General features: G+C 44.2%; 1 protein-coding gene across 3 annotated transcripts in view; it reads left to right on the forward strand.

The window, feature by feature from the left end:
- The window catches only part of LOC105478168 (CTP synthase 2), a 124,300-nt gene that overhangs the window by 30,613 nt on the left and 76,537 nt on the right, over positions 1 to 17,150 (forward strand). For all 3 annotated transcript variants that reach the window (XM_071088859.1, XM_071088858.1, XM_071088860.1), the window contains exons 9-13: positions 590 to 722; positions 5,928 to 6,016; positions 13,110 to 13,204; positions 16,527 to 16,589; positions 16,694 to 16,737. In XM_071088859.1, coding sequence (XP_070944960.1) covers positions 590 to 722; positions 5,928 to 6,016; positions 13,110 to 13,204; positions 16,527 to 16,589; positions 16,694 to 16,737 — 424 coding nt within the window. The remainder of the gene's footprint in view (positions 1 to 589; positions 723 to 5,927; positions 6,017 to 13,109; positions 13,205 to 16,526; positions 16,590 to 16,693; positions 16,738 to 17,150) is intronic.

Below are 17,150 nucleotides of genomic sequence, written 5' to 3' on the forward strand. Positions count from 1 at the left end.
CTTACAAAGTTAATATTGGAATGTTTTCTATTGACACGCAGAATGCATTTTCTTATACAATGTCACCTTATTAACCAATGTAAGAACAGCTCGTATTTATGAGATTGGGATAGCTTTTCAATTTTTACTTTTAATGCTTTTAACTTTTTCTCTGATATACTTGAACTTTTATCTGTACCTGCTTATGTAAGCCAACGTTGGGATTTCTTTTTTGTTTTTTGAGACAGTGTCTCACTGTGTCACCCAGGCTGGAGTGCAGTGGTGTGATCATAGCTCACTGCAGCCTTGACCTCCTGGGCTCAAGTGATCCTCCAACCTCAGCCTCCTGAGTAGCTGGGACTATAGGCATGCCCCGCCACGCCTGGCTAATTTTTGTATTTTTTGTAGAGATGGGGTCTAACTATGTTGCCCAGCCTGGTCTCAAACTCTTGGGCTTAAGTGATTCTCTCGCTTCAGCCTCTTGAGTAGCTGGGACTACAGCTGCTCCTAAGGTTTTAAAAAGTGCCTTGGAATAAGAGCAGCAGCTGCCATTGTTCTGTCTGTGATGTTGTTACGTGCATATAACCTTTGAGTTTGTTTTCTTTCCCAGGTATGAAAGGTTACAGAAAATATGCTCCATAGCCCTGGTTGGCAAATACACCAAGCTCAGAGACTGCTACGCCTCTGTGTTCAAAGCCCTGGAACACTCAGCCCTGGCCATCAACCACAAGTTGAATCTGATGGTGAGTCCTGGCCTGGTCTTTTGGCTATCTCAGTAATTCATGCCAATAGCACATGTTCCAGAGGGGCAAGTTTTGTTAAAGGGTCCCTGAGATCACCTCCAGGACCTATGATTCACCAGAAGAACTCACAGGACTCAGCATATAGTTATACTCATAGCTAAGATTTATTATAGCCAGACAATGCAAAGCAAAAGCAGCCAGGGAAAAGTCGTGCAGGGTGAAGTCTGGGGGTAACGAGGCGCAAGCTTCTAAGCGCCCTCCCCTGGTAGAGTCCAGTGAGTTGTGATAACACATGCAAACTGCCATCTACTAAGGAAGCTCGTTGAAGACTTGAAGCCCAAGGTTTTTACTGGGGGCTGGTCACATACGCACCCTTTGCTTAACACTTCCCAAAATGCCAGCCTCCCAGAAGGGAGCTTCTCCTATCAGTTCTTGGAATGATGAGAACCCTCCCAAAGTCAGAGTTTCCAGAAGCCAGTCAAGGCTCAATCTTGTAGCAAGCCTTTCCAAGGGCAGCAGCTAGGCTTGCTGTGTAAACGGTTTTCTTTTTTCCTTTTTTGAGACAGAGTCTCCCTCTGCCGCCCAGGCTGGAGTGCAGTGGCACGATCTTGGCCCACTGCAACCTCTGTCTTCACTGTTCAAGCAATTCTTGTGTCTCAGCCTCCTGAGTATCTGGGATTACAGGCTTCCACCACCATGCCCAGCTGATTTTTGTATTTTTAATAGAGACGGGGTTTCACCACGTTGGCCAGCTGGTCTCGAACTCCTGATCTCAGGTGATCTGCCCGTCTTGGCCTCTCAAAGTGCTGGGATTACTGGCATGAGCCACTGCGCTTGGCCTGTGTAAACTGTTTTCTACATGTAGGTTTAAGGCACATTTCTGAAATTAGGCTTTGCACATTCAGATGAATGAGCATGCTTGTCATGCTCCTTCAAGTACATCGTAATTGGCTAACAAGAAAATAATAGGATATTTTTTTCCTTTAGCATTGGAATGGAATCTAGATTTTAAAAATACTATATTCCCCTCTCTAACTTGGAAGAATGATAGCTAGCAAACAGTGATTATTTGTTTTGGAAACTCAGTATTGTGGAATAACAGAGGTGTAGTTATCTTATATAGCTTGAGTATATTCTTCCATATAAGAACGGAAGTAGTACATGTTTAGAGTAAAACATTTAAACAAAGCATAAGCCAGGTGAAGTAGTTCACACCTGTAATCCCAGCCCTTCGAGAGGCTGAGCCAGGTAGGTTGCTTGAGCCCAGGAGTTGAAGACCAGCCTGGGCAACAATGGGAGACCTCATCTCTATAAAATCTTGAAAGTTAGCCAGGTGTGATGGCATGCACCTGTAGTCTCAGCTAATTGGGAGGCTGAGGCAGGAAGATTGCTTGAGCCCAGGAGTTTGATACTGCAGTGAGCTATAATTGCACCACTGCGCTCCAGCCTGGGTGACAGATTGAGACCCTGTCTCCAAAAAACAAAGCAAAACAAAATAAAGCATAAGTCTAAAATGCAGAAAGCAGATTCCTCCTCCCTGATATCCCACTTGTTACCAGTTGGATACGTATGTTTATATATCTATCTCACATTTATATTTAATTATATTCAATATGAGTATATCATTGTGTAAGCAAGCCTTATCATCTTGACTTAAATGGCAAAAATTTTGTATGATGAGTAAAAAGATCCATTTATATGTTAAAGAAATTTAATGACTTCCACTTTGACACCAGCTTAGGAGACCTACCTGCTGTTTCTCTCTCTTCTTTTTAGCCTCCTTTCCTAATCAGTTTAAAAATTTTTTATTTTAGGCCGGGCGCGGTGGCTCAAGCCTGTAATCCCAGCACTTTGGGAGGCCGAGACGGGCGGATCACGAGGTCAGGAGATCGAGACCATCCTGGTTAACATGGTGAAACCCCGTCTCTACTAAAAAAAAAAATACAAAAAACTAGCCGGGCGAGGTGGCGGACGCCTGTAGTCCCAGCTACTCGGGAGGCTGAGGCAGGAGAATGGCGTGAACCCGGGAGGTGGAGCTTGCAGTGAGCTGAGATCCAGCCACTGCACTCCAGCCTGGGTGACAGCGCGAGACTCCGTCTCAAAAAAAAAAAAAAAAAAAAAAAATTTTTATTTTAGGCCGGGTGCGGTGGCTCAAGCCTGTAATCCCAGCACTTTGGGAGGCCGAGACGGGCGGATCACGAGGTCAGGAGATCGAGACCATCCTGGCTAACACGGTGAAACCCCGTCTCTACTAAAAAAAATACAAAAAACTAGCCGGGCGAGGTGGCGGGCACCTGTAGTCCCAGCTACTCGGGAGGCTGAGGCAGGAGAATGGCGTAAACCCGGGAGGCGGAGCTTGCAGTGAGCTGAGATCCGGCCACTGCACTCTAGCCTGGGCGGCAGAGCGAGACTCCATCTCAAAAAAAAAAAAAAAAAAAAAAAAAAAAAATTTTTATTTTATTTTATTATTTTTTAATTAATTAATTAATTTTTTTTAAGACGGAGTTTTGCTTTTGTTGCCCAGGCTGGAGTGCGGTGGCACAATCTTGGCTCACCGCAACCTCTGCCTCCTGGGTTCAAGTGATTCTCCTGCCTCAGCCACCTGAGTAGCTGGGATTACAGGTGTGCGCCACCATGCCCGGCTAATTTTTGTATTTTTAGTAGAGACAGGGTTTCTTCATGTTGGCTAGGCTGGTCTGGAACTCCCGACCTCAGGTGATCCACCTGCCTTGGCCTCCCAAAGTGTTGGGATTACAGGCGTGAGCCATCGTGCCTGGCCTGTTTTTTAATTTTTGTAGAGATGGGGTCTCGCTATGTTGCCCAGGCTGGTCTTGAACTCCTCAAACAATTCCTCCTGCCTTGGCCTCCTAAAGTGCTAGGATTACAGGCATGAGCCACCATGCCCGGCCCCTAATCACTTTTTATTTTTGGCTTTCTAAGGAATAGTTTACTTCCCATTCCTCCCACTCCTCCAAGTTGCCTGCCCCGTTATATAAAAAAAGAAAACAGCAATAGAAAAATTGCCATGACATATACATTTTATAAAGCCTTTAAAAATTTGTATCTTAAAGTTTATTTGGATAGTCTTTTTTTCTTTTCTTTTCTTTTTTCTTTTCTGAGACAGGGTCTCGCCCTGTTTCCCAGGTTGGAGTGCAGTGGTGCGATTTTGGCTCACTGCAACCTCCGCCTCCTGGGTTCAAGCAATTCTTGTGCCTTAGCCTCCCGAGTAGCTGGGATTACAGGTGCCCGCCACCACACCTAATTTTTGTATTTTCAGTAGAGACAGGGTTTCGCCATGTTGGCCAGGCTGGTCTTGAACTCCTGGCCTTAAGTGATCCACCTGCTTTGGCCTCCCAAAGTGCTGGGATTATAGACGTGAGCCACTGCGCTTGGCCAGATAGTCATTTTTACAGAAGAAATACTAAACTAATATAGATAGAGAGGGGCTGTTATATACATAGGAATTGGTGCACATGATGCTTCATCTGATAGGATTCATTGACATTAGCTTCTCCTAAGTACTATTTGAATTGTTGCCTTGTCATCTTCCTTCTAAGTTTGAGCTGCATCTGTCTCTCTCTCCTGGTTTGCTGCAGCTGCAGCAGCTTCCAGGCTGGTTTCCAGCTGCCAGTCTTCCCTGTCTTTGCCACACTCTACCAGAGTGATCTTTGTAAAATCTTTCTCGGTTCTCTTTGTTCCTGTCATCCCTTTACTTAAGATCTTTCAGTGGTGTCTCAGTCTGTTCAGGCTGCTGTAACAAAGTACCATAGATCAGGTGGCTTACAAACAACTGCCATTTCTCTCTCACAATTCTAGAGGCTGAAAGTCCAAGATTAGGGTGCCAGCATGTAACCGGGCTCTGGTGAGGGCCCTCTTCTGGGTGCAGAGGGCCAACCTCTGGTTATATCCCCATGTGGCAGAACGGGTGAGGGAGGTCTTTGGGGCCTCTTTTATAGGTGTACTAATCCTATTCCTATGTGCTCTGCCCTCTTGACCTAATCATCTCTCAAAGACCCCACCCACCTCCTAATACCATTTCTTTGGGAGCTGGGATTTCAACATAGGAATTTTGGGGGATCACAGACATTCAAACCATTGCAAGTGCCTTCAAGTGTCAACTCTGTGTCATGGCTTCTCAGCCTCGTCCCTTGCCTTCCTCCAACTAATCAGGTCTGTCCTCTCGCTGGGTGGGGCCTTTTTTGAGGGTCCCAGAGTGGCTACCACTTTCTGTCTTTTTCCTCTGAGGTTTCATATAAGTGGCTCCTTTGCTGGAGATTTCTTTTTATTTTTTGAGATGGAGTCTCGCTCTGTTGCCCAGGCTTGAGTGCAGTGACACAATCTAAGCTCACTGCAACCTCTGCCTCCTGGGTTCATGTGATTCTCCTGCTTCAGCCTCCCGAGTATCTGAGATTACAGGCACCCACCACCACGCCTAGCTAATTTTTATGTTTTTAGTGGAGACGGGATTTTGCCATGTTGGCCAGGCTGGTCTTGAATTCCTAACTTCAGATGATCCGCCCGCCTCAGCCTCCCAAAGTGCTGGGATTACAGGCGTAAGCCAATGCACCTGGCCTGCTGGAGATTTCATACCCTTCTCCTCTCCTCTGTTTGTCTCCTGCATGCCTTCCCTGCTGTGTCCCATCACACACATGCTTATCTTGCTTCTGCTCTCCTCTCGGCTGGCTTCTTGAACATTACCTCCTCAGAGCTCTTCCTTGATGTCGATCCTTCCTGTCTTTCCTCCAGTGTCCAGTTCTAGTGATCTCCCAGTTGCTTTTTTTTTTTTTTGAGACAGGGTCTCACTCTGTCACTCAGGCTGGAATGCAGTGTCACGATCGGGGATCATTGCAGCCTGGACCTCCCAGGCTCAAAGGATCCTTCCGCCTCAGCTTCCCAAGTAGCTGGGGCTACAGGCACGTGCCACCCCACGCAGTTAACCCCTAGTTACTTCTGCATCATTCTCTTCTTTGTCTGTCATAGCCATTATCATAGTATAGTGTGGATGCCCATTTATCTGGTTTTGTAATCTTTCTGAAAGATGATAAGAGCCACAAAACAGAGACTATGTTTTCTATCCCTAGTGCCCAGTACAGTGTTTGCATAATAAGTAATTATTGAATAATGTGTCATAGTATTAGATGGCTGTAGTATTTTTGAGTGTTTATTTTTCTTAAATACTCCTTTTATCTGTTGGATGTTTTTTAGTACATAGACTCCATTGATCTGGAGAAGATCACTGAAACCGAGGACCCTGTGAAATTTCACGAAGCTTGGCAGAAGCTATGCAAAGCTGAGTGAGTACCAGGGCCCATGCACACCAGTTAGGACAGGACCATTGTACTTTTTCTGTAATGATTCAGTCTACCCTAATTGCTAACTTTCATGCATTTTGGAAGGTAGTTTGGAGTACTTGTGGTCTTTGCAGGTGGTTGTGCCACCATCATATGCATTGATTGGAAGTGTGCCATGTTAATGCTGGTGGCATGTGCATAGAAATGGTTTTATTTGGGGAGGATGGGGATACTGTACTGGAGGGAAAATGTGTTGATTCTCCTGAAAGATGCAGAGATAAATCTTATGTATACAAAGTTAAAGTATAAGAATGACAGCTTTTTTTTCTCTCTCTCTTTTTAAAAAGTGAAAGCAAGTTTATTAGGAAAGTAAAGGAATGAAAGAATGGCTACTCCACAAGCAGAGCAGCCCTGAGGGCTACTGGTTGCCCCTTTTGTGGTTATTTCTTGATTATATGCTAAACAAGGGATGGATTATACATGCCTCCCCCTTTTAGACCTTATAGGGTAACTTCCTGATGTTGCCATGGCATTTGTAAACTGTCATGGCACTGGTGGGAGTGTAGCAGTGAGGATGACCAGAGGTCACTCTCATTGCCATCTTGGTTTTGGTGGGTTTTGGCCGGCTTCTTTACTGCAACCTGTTTTATCAATGAAGTGTTTATGACCTGTATCTTTTGCTGACCTCCTATCTCATCCTGTGACTTAGAATGCCTAACTATCTGCGAATGCAGCCCAGTAGGTCTCAGCCTTATTCTACCCAGCCGCTATTCAAGATGGAGTTGCTCTGGTTCAACATTACCCCTCTCCCTTTTATAAGAGAACTCTTATTACTAAGGGTTGCAGAGGGACAAAGCTCCATCTTCTGTAACTTCTTCGTGTTGAATAGGGGCAATGACATTCCTCCCTAACTATTAGAGTTTCTTGTATTTGGGGTAGAGAAGAGGTCAGTCAGAAAGCGTCAGATGGTGAGGGCCATTCACAACTCTGAGTTCCAACAAAAGGTGATATCTGGAAGATTAATAAATGTTTAATTTAAGAAAACATTGAGTAAGCTTATTCTGCATTCCTACACAAAGAGTACAATAGCAATATATTCCACAACAGTAAAGCAAAAAATTACCCCAAGTAAACTAAATTAGAAGGCTTTCCGTGAACTGGGCAACTATTGGAACCAAACTGATATGCGGTTGCTAGCTGATTTCAGTACATGCCCAGAATTAGAATACTGATCCCAATTAGAATTAGAATTAGAATTAGAACACTGATCCCAATTTTTACATTACCCATCCCTCTTTTTTTTTTTTTCCCGAGATGGAGTCTTGCTCTGTCTCCCACGCTGGAGTGCAGTGGCATGATCTCGGCTCACTGCAACCTCCGCCTCCCAGGTTCAAGCAATTCTTCTGCCTCAGCCTCCCGAGTAGCTGGGATTACAGGCATACGCTACCATTCCTGGCTAATTTTTGTATTCTTAGTAAAGATGGGTTTCACCATGTTGGCCAGGCTGGTCTTGAACTCTTGACCTTGTTATCCACCCGCCTTGGCCTCCCAAAGTGCTGGAATTACAGGCGTGAGCCACCACGCCCAGCCCTGCTCTTGTTTTTTTCTGAGCTGCAGTCACAGATCACTGATTGTCTCACAGGAATAAGCAGGGTCAGTCTAAATTGCAGAAAAAAACTTCAAAAACAACCAATGCATCTAGAATCTGTAATAATAACAGGTAGACCATAGTTCTTGGAACATAATTTTTTCTCTCTCCAGTTTCCCATTTTTACTAAAGACAAATCATGGTAAGAACAGTTTGCTTTATTATACTTGGCCTGATTATTTCTATAAAGTGCAGCAAGAATAATTATTTTTCACATGGGCTTTTAAAATTGGCTTTGATGGAACCTTATTCCATAAGGGATATCAGATAAGACCTTTTTAAAAGCTAAGCCCAGCCATGGGTTTGTACCCTCAAATACCTATGAATTGGGTAAATTCCTCTCCTTTTGAGGTCCCAAGATAACTTGAGGCTCCTGGACCTGTCAGAAAGTGACATTCTTTAGTTACCACAGGTCAGAAACCCTGTACAGGGACTGTGTAGACAAGGTATGAGGCCAGTTTTCCCAAGGGGCTTGTATTGGCTTTATAATTCAAGTTTGATTCTTTACAGGAAAGCACACCATTCCAGTCAAAGCCTTGGTAATATAACCAGTTTCTCCCTCCAATTGTGTCCTGTTGCAAAATAAAAAAGATTCTTATTGCACTTATGCAAATAACTATATTGCCATAAGTTAAGAATAATCACAAATAGTTTCCAAATTCTGGACAAATCAAGTAGAAAGAAACAAATATGCTCCAAATTTTGTTCACAGGAGTATACTTTACTCAATTGTTATAAGCTGCATATAGCTCAAAAGAACAGTTTTCTTGACTCTGAAAAATAAAACAAAAAGGATCAGCAACATTTTAAGCAAAGTAAAAAATATTAATTTTTTATTAGTTCATTCCATGGAGCTAACTCCTGTTCTACTTGATAGTCATGAATATTTCAGCTCTCCATGAGAGTCCTGAAAGATTTTCCTCTATTCTGCTGTCACAATCTCCAAAGTGATCAGAAACCTGCATTGAAGAACACCTGTTAGAGTTCTATAGTTGATTATTAACTACCTTCTGAAGAGTACCAAAACAATACAATTGTCTGTGGGTGACAAAATGTTTTAGGGAAGCCACTCTTAAAGCCACAATTGACTAGGAATTTGTTACATCTGTGGCTTACAACAATTTTACATAACAATGATAATTATTAATAACATACACTAAGTCATATTAGAATTATAGAAGTTTCTCATAATTTTGGAACACATACCAATAACATGTTTATACAAATACAGCCCAAAGAAAGCCAAACACCATTTCATATTTGACAGTGCTTTTTGTATAATTTTTATACCAAATATACCAAACTTCACCATTGTATTAGTGCATTAAATTGATGTCAAACCCAATTTTTAATAAAACCTTATAGATAAATCTATCCAATTTTAATTAGTTTGACCATAAGGTAAGATTTTTACAAACCTTCTATAATCCTTTACAAGTTTTTTTTTTTTTTTTTTTTTTTTGGAGACACAGTCTCTTGCTCTGTCACCCAGGCTAGAGTGTAGTGGTGTGATCTTGGTTCACTGCAACCTCCGCCTCCTGGGTCCAAGCAATTCTGCCTCAGCCTCCCCAGTAGCTGGGATTACAGGCACCTGCCATCATGCCTGACTAATTTTTTTCGTATTTTTGTAGAGATGGGGTTTCACCATGTTGGCCAGGCTGGTCTCGAACTCCTGACCTCAAGTGATTCACCCACCTCAGCCTCCCAAAGTGCTGGGATTACAGACATGAACCACCACGCCCGGCTCCTTTACAAGTTTTTGTTAAAGAGCAGATCAGTGCTCTAAGAGAAATCTGTTGTGCTTTCATTTCAATGTTCAATTTATGGAAAACCTGAATATACCTTTAACTTCAGCCAATGTCCACACGCATAATTTCTTTTATAAGATTACTCTTTCACAAACCTTCTACAACTTGCTCAAACTTTCAGCTTTATCTTATCTAACTTAAAAGAATCCGTTAGCTGGATGCGGTGGCTCACGCCTGTAATCCCAGCACTTTGGGAGGCTGAGGTGGGTGGATCACCTGAGGTCAGGAGTTCGAGACCAGCCTGGCTAACATGGTGAAACCCTGTCTCTACTAAAAATACAAAATTAGCCACGTGTGGTGGTGCATGCCTGTAATCCCAACTACTTGGTAGGCTGAGACAGGAGAATCGTTTGAACCCAGGAGGTGGAGGTTGCAGTGAGCCGAGATTGCACCATTGCACTCCAGCCTGGGCAACAAGAGTGAAACTTCATCTGAAAACAAAAACACAAAGCAAAAAACAATCCTTTAACCTTTTAATCTAGGCAAAAAAAAAAAAAAAAAAAATCCACATTTCCATGCCTTCTTATAATCTTTTACTAAAAACACATTTCACTTTCCTTTTACAACTTGCATGTAAAACTGTTTCTTCAGTAGTCTCAATTACAGGTTACACTGTTAACTCTCAGCAACTTTTACTTTTGGTGAAAAATCTGGTTAGTAAGCAATTTTAATTATGTACTAGGTATGGAGCCTACGACACTAGATAAGGTCTGACCTTTTCTAGCATAGCTAGGGGGCATGACTTTCAACATGTCCCCAGGCCTTATCTAGAATCTAATGCTCCAAAGTAGGTAAATTGAACAATTTTCAAAAGTCAAAGCAGTTTATGACCTTAAAGCATTGAGGAAACCTAATCTGACCTGCCTAATTTAGACCAAATGTCTTTATTTTCCCAATAATCTTTAAAGCTGTTTTTATTACCCAAAGATTACTAAAGTTATGTGAACTAAAAGTCATTACAATTTTTACTTTTCTTACAAAACACTTGATTTAAGCCTTACTATTTTTAAACCAATTAAAGCTTTTTTTTTTTTTTTTACATCACACATATAATACATATAAATGCACAGACAGAAAGAAGATCCAGTAGTTGTAAGCACCCAAATATCAATCAGAAAGGCTTATCCCCGAAACTAGGAATTGAACCCTGAACCCAGGTTGCCACTGTGATGGTGGAGACCAAGAGAAAGTACTGCCACATGGTTACAAGGTCAAGCTCCCAAGGACATGAAACAAGATGAGAGGGAACCCTTATCCAGTTTTTCTTCAGGGACCTACAGCAAAGTTTGTGATTGACCAGTTTGCTGGGATGGCTTGAACAGCAGGCTTACGGGGGTCCTAGGCCCACATCCTATCCTAAGGTACCCCTCGTTATAACAGAACAATACGGAAAGACACACAAAGCACACCAGATTCACTGTAGCTTAAGAGTAGCCTCACAAATCCTTTTTACCATTAATCAAAACTTTACAGAGGAGATAAACAGTGATTTTTACCATTCGTTCAACCAATTTGCACAGAGAGAAGCCAGAAGTCTGACTAGTAAAACATTCTTAGCCTTTTGTCAGTATGCTAGGCTTCTGGGTTCCCTTTCCTTGAGCAGCCCTAGTGACCCGGCTGGCTGCACCACAGCCCTGGGGGCCAAGCTGCAACACAAAGGAAAATTACCTTTTCCCGTTCTGGCCAGAGCAAAATATGTGTGACAAAACGACATTAGCCACTCTCCCTAGCACTCAGTATCTTACTGGCAAGGCTCAAACTTGTCCCCACTTGGGCCCCATCATCATTAATCCAACCTCTGACCAGGAATTTCAACTTGTCTCTGGGCAAGATGGTCGTCTTGAGCAATAGAAAAGATAAGAAAAGGAAAGGAGAGAGAGGGAGAAAAGCATTGCCCGCGGCATTTTGGGGAAGGCAAAGCGCTCAGGGAGTCCAGAGAAAGACACACCCATTGCTGCGACACTGAAAAGTTCAGGTGGCTGCTTGTCAGTCCTGAAGGGATCTTTTCCAGGAGTCTCATCAGCTCTCAAGTTTCCCCTTTTGGGGAGGCAAAAGCTCCCCATGTCCCATGGTCCTGTACATGCCTAGTTCTGTCACCCATAACTATCAGCAAAGAGTGCAAGGCAGACTAATCCAAAGAGAATAGCAGTTAACATCCCATAGTGCCAAACCCATTCTTAGCAGAGAGGGACTTTACTGAGAGTGGCCTCTAACCCCCTAAACCTTAGGAAGGACTCTAACCTTCCTAAGTTGTACCTCGAACCCAAGGTCAGTCAAGCATCCTTGCCTTTTATTGAGAGGAGCCTTTAACCCTCTCTGTCTTAGGAGAGACTCTAACTCCGCTAAGTTGGGCCTCTAACCCAATCCCATCCTTTACCTGGGTATATGCACCCCACTTACCCAAAGTCAGCCAACTGGTGCACACAGATGATTTTCCTTTGGGTACGGGGTCTCTTCAGTGTTGTTCCTTCCGTGTTTCGCTAGAAAGATGTTACTGGAGGCCGGGCATGGTGGCTCATGCCTGTAATCCCAGCACTTTGGGAGGCTGAGGTGGGCGGATTGCCTGAGCTTAGGAGTTCGAGGCCAGCGTGGGTAACATGGTGAAACCCCATCTCTACTAAAATACAAAAGATTAGCTGGGCGTGGTGGTGTGCGCCTGTAATCCCAGCTACTCGGGAGGCTGAGGCAGGAGAATTGCTGGAACCCAGGAGGCGGAGGTTGGAGAGGGCTGAGATCACGCCACTGCACTCCAGTCTGGGTGACAAGAGCAAGACTCTGTCTCAAAAAAAAAAAAAAAAGAAAAGAAAGATGTAACTGGACCCCACCACGTACTCAGTATTGTTCCTTCTGTGGTTGCTAGAAAGATGTTACCAGAAAGGGGTCCCAATCCAGACCCCAAGAGAGGGTTCTTGGCTCTCGCTAAAGAAAGAATTCAGGGTGAGTCCATAGAGTAAAGTGAAAGCAAGTTTATTAGGAAAGTAAAGAAATAAAGAATAGCTACTCCATTGACAGAGCAGCCCTTTCTCTCTTGATTATATTTTCTTTTCCACATGTCTTAGATTTTAGGTTTTATTTTGCAAGTAATTGACAGAACTCTTGGGGGCAGCATTGCATCATGAGGTTAGCATGATCCTCCTGGGTTTTCTGTTGAACTGTGTTGCTGTTGTGTTTGCCTGGGTCGCTAAAGTCTTCTAGCCAAGAAATTTTCATTTACCACTACTTAATTAGCATTTGAAATCTTAGGCTGATTTTTCCAATTTAACTCTTTCTGATGATGTAAGAGATCTTAACATTTTTATAATAGTGCTTTGAAAGAACCTTAACCTATTTTCATTCAGTTTCTTTTCCCAGTGCCATTCTTAATTGAATTGGGTTTCCCAGTTAGTATGCTCTGATGCCACAAAGACTTATCATACAATATATATTGAAGTCAGTTGTGAGAAATTGTCACAATTTCTTCATAACATTGGGAAGATTTCAGAAAAAAAGTTCAGGGTGTGAAGTCATATGATTGATTCTGAAAATAGAGCTTGAGCATAGTCACTAGTGATTGGAGCAAGCATTGCATGAATGGCTGAAAACACTAGTTAAAAAAAAATAATGGATAGTCAAGTTTACCCTCATTTTGTATTGATTTCAGTGGTATTCTTGTGCCTGGAGGCTTCGGAATCAGAGGAACATTGGGAAAACTCCAGGCGATTTCTTGGGCAAGGACAAAGAAGATTCCTTTTCTGGGTAAAACTCATGTTTATTGACCCTGACTATGAGTTTATTAGATTTTTGACACCTAGGTGGGGTAACACTAAAGGTTTGTTATCATAAAGGTGTGAACTCGGATTTGAAAGTTCAGGTGCCAAATAGTCTGCTATAGGGTCAACAAACTATATTCTAAATTTGGCCCACAGCCTGTTTTTATAAATAAAGCTTTATTAGAACACAGCCACACCAATTTGTTTATATATTGTCTATGACTGCTTTTGTGGTCCAACGTCAGAGTTTCAGACCCTACAGCCTAGAAGATTTACTATCTGAAAGAGGCTAGAATCTTTACTCTCTGACCGTTTACAGAAAATGTTTCTCACCCTAGGAGAACTTGCTGCTATTCTGGCTGGGTAGCAGAGGCTGGGAGGAGGCTCCATCTGCAACTGTGCTTACCTTCTCCAATTCCCACCTCACTCTCCAGAGTAGCTGGGACTACAGGTGCACACCACTGTGCCTGGCTAATTTGTGTGTGTGTGTGTGTGTGTGTGTGTGTGTGTGTGTGTGTGTGTTTTAGAAATGGGGTCTTGCTGTGTTGCCCAGGCTGGTCTCAAACTCCTGGGCTCAAGCGATCTGCCGGCTTCAGACTCCCAAAGTGCTGGGATTACAGGCTTGAGCCACTATGCCCGGCCGAGTTGAGCCTTTTTAATGCTTTTTTTCAAATTGTGAAGTATGGCTTCTGTACCAGGGAAACCAGAGGAAATGAGACCTTGACGAGGGAGAGGCAGCCCCGTAGCTGGGGACTCAGGCAGGAGGGGGAGTGTGGAGAGGCTGTGTTTCCCACTGTGCAGTGGACGGCTGGGTGGGTTTATGAGCCGATTGGACAGACTTTTAGTGCCAGCAGACCATTTATTTCCCCCCATTACCTGCTCTTTGATTAGCTTCTTAGACTGTCTCCTCTTAGGATCCATTTTCAAAATAGAAGCCTGAAGTAGTTACCTGGATACCTTGTTTCCTTTTACTGGTCTAAGCTCGTTGGGAGCCATTGTTTTCTTTTGAAGTTTCTGTCTAAATGTGGGTAATGTTCCTCAGACTATTTTAATGGTATGGAATGGTTTGCAGGTCTTTAGCTTTTCCTCTAGCGTAGCATCTCTTTATGTCCCAGCCATACGGAACTTTCTGAAATCTCCCTCACCGCCACCCCCACCCCCCAGCATTCAGCTGTTTCCTGCTTATTGACTTCTGTTTTGGCGTCCCTGATATATTGATTGCTCCCTTCTTTGTTTCCCCTGTGTACTTCTTATGTATCTATCGGAGGAGCATCTGGGATGCTCTTTGGCATGTGTTTAGTGGAGAGAATTGGTGGACTGCAGTGAAGGCAGAGCTGGGTCTGGGAGCATCCCTGTGGCAACAGGCTTGGGCGACACAGGTCTGCCTGTCTTCATCACCGAGCACTCTGTTCAGTCCCATTGTGTGTCTCCTTCCCTGCTGCCCACCATGCTCAAGCCCACTGTGGAGTCTCCACCCCCCACCCCCCACTGCTGCTTTTCCTTACAGTGAAGGTTATGGGGCTGTCCTGCAGGTTAGCAGCCTGACGTCCTGTAGGCGCTCACCCTCTGGCCAATCCTGTGTTTGTGGCTGTGAAGTCACCATGAGAAGGAGTGGGAAATCTTAGCCCAGGAAACTCCCTCCGAGTTGGGGTGTTAGATGTTCTCTGAAGGAATCAGGCACTGCAGCCCACTGAGATGCCTCAACTCAGGGACAAATCTAGAAGGTGGCAGATTGGTCTCAGGGACTCTTTCTTTCTTTCTTTCTTTCTTTCTTTCTTTCTTTCTTTCTTTCTTTCTTTCTTTCTTTCTTTCTTTCTTCCTTCCTTCCTTCCTTCCTTCCTTCCTTCCTTCCTTCCTTCCTTCCTTCTCTCTCTCTCTCTCTCTCTCTCTTTCTTTCTTTCTTTCTTTCTTTCTTTCTTTCTTTCTTTCTTTCTTTCTTTCTTTCTTTCTTTCTTTCTTTCTTTCTTTCCCCCTTCCTCTTCCCCTTCCTTCCTTCCTTCCTTCCTTCCTTCCTTCCTTCCTTCCTTCCTTCCTTCCTTCCTTCCCTCCCTCCCTCCCTCTTCCCTTCTTCATTCCTTCCCTCCTTCTTCTCTCTCTCTCTCTTTTTTTTTTTTTGAGACAGAGTCTCACTCTGTTGCCCAGGCTGGAGTCCAGGCTAGAGCACGATCTCTGCTCACTGCAAGCTCTGCCTCCTGGGTTCATGCCATTCCCCTGCCTCAGCCTCCCCAGTAGCTGGGACTACAGGCGCCCACCACCACGCCCGGCTAATTTTTTTGTATTTTTTTTTTTTTAGTAGAGGCAGGGTTTCACTGTGTTAGCCAGGATGGTCTCGATCTCCTGATCTTGTGATCCGCCCACCTCGGCCAACCAAAGTGCTGGGATTACAGGCGTGAGCCACTGCACCCGGCCCCTCCTTCCTCTCTTTCTCTTTTTCTTTTTTTTTTTTTTTTTTTTTTTTTTTTTTTGAGACGGAGTCTCGCTCTGTCGCCCAGGCTGGAGTGCAGTGGCCAGATCTCAGCTCACTGCAAGCTCCGCCTCCCGGGTTCACGCCATTCTCCTGCCTCAGCCTCCCGAGTAGCTGGGACCACAGGCGCCCGCCACCTCGCCCGGCTAATTTTTTGTGTTTTTAGTAGAGACGGGGTTTCGCCGTGTTAGCCAGGATGGTCTCGATCTCCTGACCTTGTGATCCGCCCGTCTTGGCCTCCCAAAGTGCTGGGATTACAGGCTTGAGCCACCGCGCCCGGCCTCTCTCTTTCTCTTTTTCTTCTCTTTCTCTCCTTCCTTCTTTCTCACCCAGGCTGGAGTACAGTGGTGTGATCTCAGCTCACTGCAACCTCTGCCTCCTGGGCTCAAGTGATTCTCCTGCCTCAGCCTCCCAAGTAGCTGGGATTACAGGTGCATGCCACCACACCTGGCTAATTTTTGTATTTTTAGTAGAGGCATGGTTTCACCATGTTGGCCAGGTTGGTCTCGAACTCCTGACCTCAAGTAATCTGCCCACCTTGGCTTTCCAAAGTGCTGAGATTACAGGCTTGAGCCATTGTGCCCGGTTGACTCTGCACTTTTCTGACCTTGTGTTCCTTCTTTGTCAACTTTGGGACTTAGGTGGCTTCTTGATAGTCTAAGCCCCTGCCCTGCTCTCTGCCAGGGATTGTTCTGAGGGGACAGCAGGGAGCAAAACAGGCAGAGTCTTGCTCTCTGGGACTCTGCATTCTAGATAGGGGAGACAGGCAGCCAACAAATGAACAGAAAATATGAACAAATACAAAGTGAGTTCATTTGCTTTGCATATGTGCTTTTTAAAATAGGAGTTTGTCTTGGGATGCAACTAGCAGTGATAGAGTTTGCAAGAAACTGCCTTAACTTGAAAGGTAAGTTTGAGGTTTGCTAATGACCATTTATTTTAAAAATTTTCTCTCTTCAAATATTTTTCAGCATTATTGGTGAATTACTGAACTCTTTTCTTAATCTTCAGATGCTGATTCCACAGAATTTAGGCCAAATGCCTCAGTTCCTCTGGTAAGTGGCTTGTTTATCTTTCTGGGTCCAGTCATTGTCACTTGGGTCCTGACTCTTGCCTAAATTCATAAGGGGCTATTGGCTGGGCGCCGTGGCTCACGCCTGTAATGCCAGCACTTTGGGAGATCAAGGCAGGCGGATCACTTGAGGTTAGGAGTTCGAGACTAGCCTGGTCAACATGGTGAAACCCTGGTCTCTACTAAAAATGCAAAAATTAGCTGGATGTGGTGGCAGATGCCTGTAATCTCAGCTACTCGGGAGGCTAAGGCAGGAGAATCGCTGGAACCTGGGAGGTGGAGGTTGCGGTGAGCTGAGATCGTGCCACTGCACTCCAGCCTGGGTGACAGAGTGAGACTCCCTCTCAAAAAAAAGGGGGGGTCTATTATTTTTTCTTTACAGCACCAGAACATTTT

Source organism: Macaca nemestrina, chromosome X (assembly GCF_043159975.1).
Source record: "Macaca nemestrina isolate mMacNem1 chromosome X, mMacNem.hap1, whole genome shotgun sequence".
NCBI classification, from domain to species: Eukaryota; Metazoa; Chordata; class Mammalia; order Primates; family Cercopithecidae; genus Macaca; species Macaca nemestrina.